This window comes from Propithecus coquereli, unplaced genomic scaffold (genome assembly GCF_000956105.1).
Source record: "Propithecus coquereli isolate 6110/MARCELLA unplaced genomic scaffold, Pcoq_1.0 Scaffold239, whole genome shotgun sequence".
Lineage (NCBI taxonomy): Eukaryota > Metazoa > Chordata > Mammalia > Primates > Indriidae > Propithecus > Propithecus coquereli.
In genome coordinates this window covers 1,586,129-1,590,047 of record NW_012147941.1, presented here as the reverse complement: position 1 = coordinate 1,590,047, position 3,919 = coordinate 1,586,129, and the positions used below count along the sequence as shown (strand labels likewise).

The 3,919-nt window shown below is 41.1% G+C and overlaps 1 protein-coding gene across 1 annotated transcript in view; it reads left to right on the top strand.

The window, feature by feature from the left end:
* Positions 1-3,919, top strand: part of PPP1R8 (protein phosphatase 1, regulatory subunit 8) — a 25,954-nt gene that overhangs the window by 11,531 nt on the left and 10,504 nt on the right. The window contains exons 3-4 of the mRNA XM_012645975.1: positions 1,610-1,763; positions 3,640-3,860. Of these exons, the coding sequence (XP_012501429.1) occupies positions 1,610-1,763; positions 3,640-3,860 (375 nt within the window). The remainder of the gene's footprint in view (positions 1-1,609; positions 1,764-3,639; positions 3,861-3,919) is intronic.

The following is a 3,919-nucleotide window of genomic DNA, read 5'->3' as shown; positions in this document are numbered from 1 at the left end:
TTTAATGTCCTTATTTGGCAAAATAAAAAAGTTAACAATCCTATGTCAGCCCCTTCTCCCCTCACAATTTTTATTTATTTTTTGAGACAGACTCTTGCTCTGTTGCCCATGCTCGAGTGCCGTGGCGTCAGCCTAGCTCACAGCAACCTCAAACTCCTGGGCTCGAGCGATCTTCCTGCCTCAGCCTCGTGAGTAGCTAGGACTACAGGTGCACGCCATGGGGCCTGGCTAATGTTTTCTATATATTTTTAGTTGTCTGGCTAATTTCTTTCTATTTTTAGTAGAGATGGGGGTCTCGCTCTTGCTCAGGCTGGTCTCAAACTCCTGACCTTGAGCAATCCTCCCACCTTGGCCTCCCAGAGTGCTAGGCTTAGAGGTGCAAGCCACTGCACCTGGCCTCCCCTCACAGTTTTTAAATAACAATTTGCTGGTCTGTAAAATCCCCTTTTCTGCTATTATATTGGGGCATTATGTAGTTTTATTTTTTCCAGTGCCACAGTAGCAGCATGAGAACATTTTGGAGCTCTTCTCTTAGAAGGGTTCCAGATCCATGGCACATTGCTTAGAATATTAGCATTGCAGGTCAGTCACACCTGCATTTAAATCCCAGATCTGCCACTTCACCAGCTGGGCCACCTTGGATGACTGACTGTCTGAATCTGTTCTCTTATTTTTAACAATAGAGGTGATACTTGCTTCACAGAGTTGTTTTTAAGATTAAATGAGTTAATGTTTAAAATGCTTAGCAATAATAGTTAATTCCCACATACCCCTTTCCCAAATCTGAAAAATCTTTGCCACTTGAGGTAGTTCATATTTGGACACAGTAAATACTCATCTAGAATTAACTCTGCATATTTTTTTTGTTGCCAAAGTGAAATGGGACAATAAAGTGGGATTTAGCAACACATACAATGATGTCTAATATAATTCCAGTTCCTAAAGAGAGTTCCAAAAATACTTTGGAGCTATAGCAGCACGATTAGAATATCGATAGGTGTTTATACCTCATTCCTTTTCCAACCAAGTGATAATCTTCATCCGAATGTATATTTTCTGAAAAGCAATCTTAATACCTTATAAATATGCCTTTTGTGCTTCTTGTTTCCTGATTGACTTAATGTTCAGATCCAACAGGCCAGGTGCGGTGGCTCATATCTGTAATCCTAGCACTCTGGGAAGCCAAGGCTAGAGGAGATTGCTTGAGGTCAGGAGGTGAAGACCAACCTGAGCAAGAACAAGACCATCTCTACAAAAAATAGAAAAAATTAGCCAGGTGTGATGGCTGGTGTCTGCAGTCTTAGCTACTGTAGGCTGAGGCTGAGGCAGGACGATCCCTTGAGCTCAAGAGTTTGAGGTTGCAGTGGGCTATGCTGATGCCACAGCACTCTACCTGGGGCGACAGAGTAAGACTCTGTCTCAAAAAAAATAATAATAATTAGTAAATTATTCTGAGCTCTTTATGTTGAAGAATAATGGGAAATATTTTTTTTTCTCCTTGGTAAGGAATTTTAACTACTCAAGATCCTCCACTTATTTTATTGGAAGAGTTTTTGGTAAACTCTGTTGAAACAAGATTTAAGTAATATTTAATTTAATATTTATTTAGAAACTGATTATTGATGAGAAGAAGTATTACTTATTTGGGAGAAACCCTGATTTGTGTGACTTTACCATTGACCACCAGTCTTGCTCTCGGGTCCACGCTGCACTGGTCTACCACAAGCATCTGAAGAGAGTTTTCCTGATAGATCTCAATAGTAGTAAGTAACTCCCTCCCAATTCACCTGTTCCCTTTGGGCAACATGAAAATGCCCTTAGGGTTCTTTACTTTGTTCAAGGAAAAAGTTTATGTTTGGTTTTAAAATCAGCCCTTCTCTGTTCCTGTGATTCTCATATTTTCTTGAGATAATTGATGATTGACTATGGAGAGAAGAGGGCTTTGGGGGCACTGTCCTGGAGGAGGCAATGGCATATACAGATGGTCCCTGACTTACAGTGGTTCAACTTAATGATTTTTCAGCTTTAGAGTGGTACAAAAGTGATATACATACAGTAGAAACTGTACTTTGAATTTTGAATTTTGATCTTTTCCTGGGCTAGCAAGATGCAATACGATGGATACTCTCTTGCCATGCTGAGCAGTGGCAGAGCGGGCACAGCTCCCAGGATCACAAAGGGTAAACAACTGATACTCTACAGTGTATACTGTGTTGCCAGCGTTTTTTGGATATTGTGTTGTGTGTTTTCCCATCCCATCATGTGTACAAAATGCCCATCTGTGTCTCCTGCTTCTGGTGAGAAGAGGAGGAAGGCAATTACTCTTGAGATGAAACTCAGGATATTTGCCCAGCATGAAGGCGGAAAGCCCAGTAATGGCCATCGCATGTGAGTTAGGACTTCCATGATCTTGACCATCTTATCCTTTAAATGTGTTTCGACCACGATGTTTTAAATTTACAATAAGTTTATGGAGGACATAACCCCATTGTAAGTCCAGGAGCATCTGTATAGAGAACAGAAAAGGCACCCAGGAACTAGGGATTATGGGTATTCAGGTGTTTATAGGACCGTGATAAATTGTGATCCAATTTAAGCAGAAGCCATGATTAGCTCCATAAATGTAGTAGAACAGCGGTGTAGGACATTTTAAAAATACTTGTTTTGAGCAAAATTTAATTATTTACAATAGGTTCTTTATCCTAGCTACATTTTGCTTTGACTATAAATAATAATAATTTTAATTCTACGAACACACTCCCAACTAGTAAGATTTTAAACTTTGCCTAAGATAATCCACAGAATTGCAATTGAGACTTGACTGCATGGGGCCTTGAAGTTTGTTCATTTTGCCCATATGTAAATAGAGTGTAAAATGTAAAGGGTCCTGCTTCCTGGGTTCGTCATATTTGACTTCCTCTTTCCCCCACTGCCACACACACACACACACACACACACACCACCCTAATCTGCTTGTGTAAAGGACTTGGAGAGCCTGGTCTCACAAGTACTTACCTTTTCTCTCCATTTAATAACATACAGAATGCTGATATGGAAAAATATTCAGAACCCCTGGTAGGATTTTGGCTTGCCTCAGCATTGATATTGCACCTGTTCCAGCCAAGCACCTTTCTTATCCTGGGGAAGACCCAAGCATAACTGCCATCAGGCCAGTCAATGTTCCTTGACTTGGGGCTGGAGAGGGCAGTGATTCCTATCTTCTGCCTTGGGAGTCATGGCTTCTGGGTTGGAGCCGTTCCTGCTGGATGCAGAATGGAGCCAAGCCTGTCTGGCAGCAGACAATAGGCAGTGGTATTTGTTACTGGGGGAGCAACAGGTCTGAAGATGTGTAAGAAATCCACTGAAGAGATTCAATGCTCAGTGAAGGAATTTTCCTTCTCACTGTAACACATGATGGTTGCAGTGGACCCAGTGCCAATTTCATTTTTAAAAAGCTTATATTTTCTGACCATAATCCTGACTGTGGCATTTTTTTTTTATAAGTTAAAAACAAACAAAACAAAACGGATGTGCTAGGAGGTGCTTACCTGATAAGAAAGTTGAAGGTCATACCCTCATTTCTAAAACTTAGATTGTTTTTGATTTCTCCCCTTACATTTCTGATTTGGTTATTCCCAGCACACGGCACTTTCTTGGGTCACATTCGGTTGGAACCTCACAAGCCTCAGCAAATCCCCATCGATTCCACGGTGTCTTTTGGTGCATCCACAAGGGCGTACACTCTGCGTGAGAAGCCTCAGACATTGCCATCAGCTGTGAAAGGAGATGAGAAGATGGGTGGAGAAGATGATGAACTCAAGGGCTTACTGGGGCTTCCAGAGGAAGAAACTGAGCTTGATGTAATTCCACGTCTATGTCATTGTTTTGTCTTTGGGAACCTTGGGTTTTTTTTTTTTTT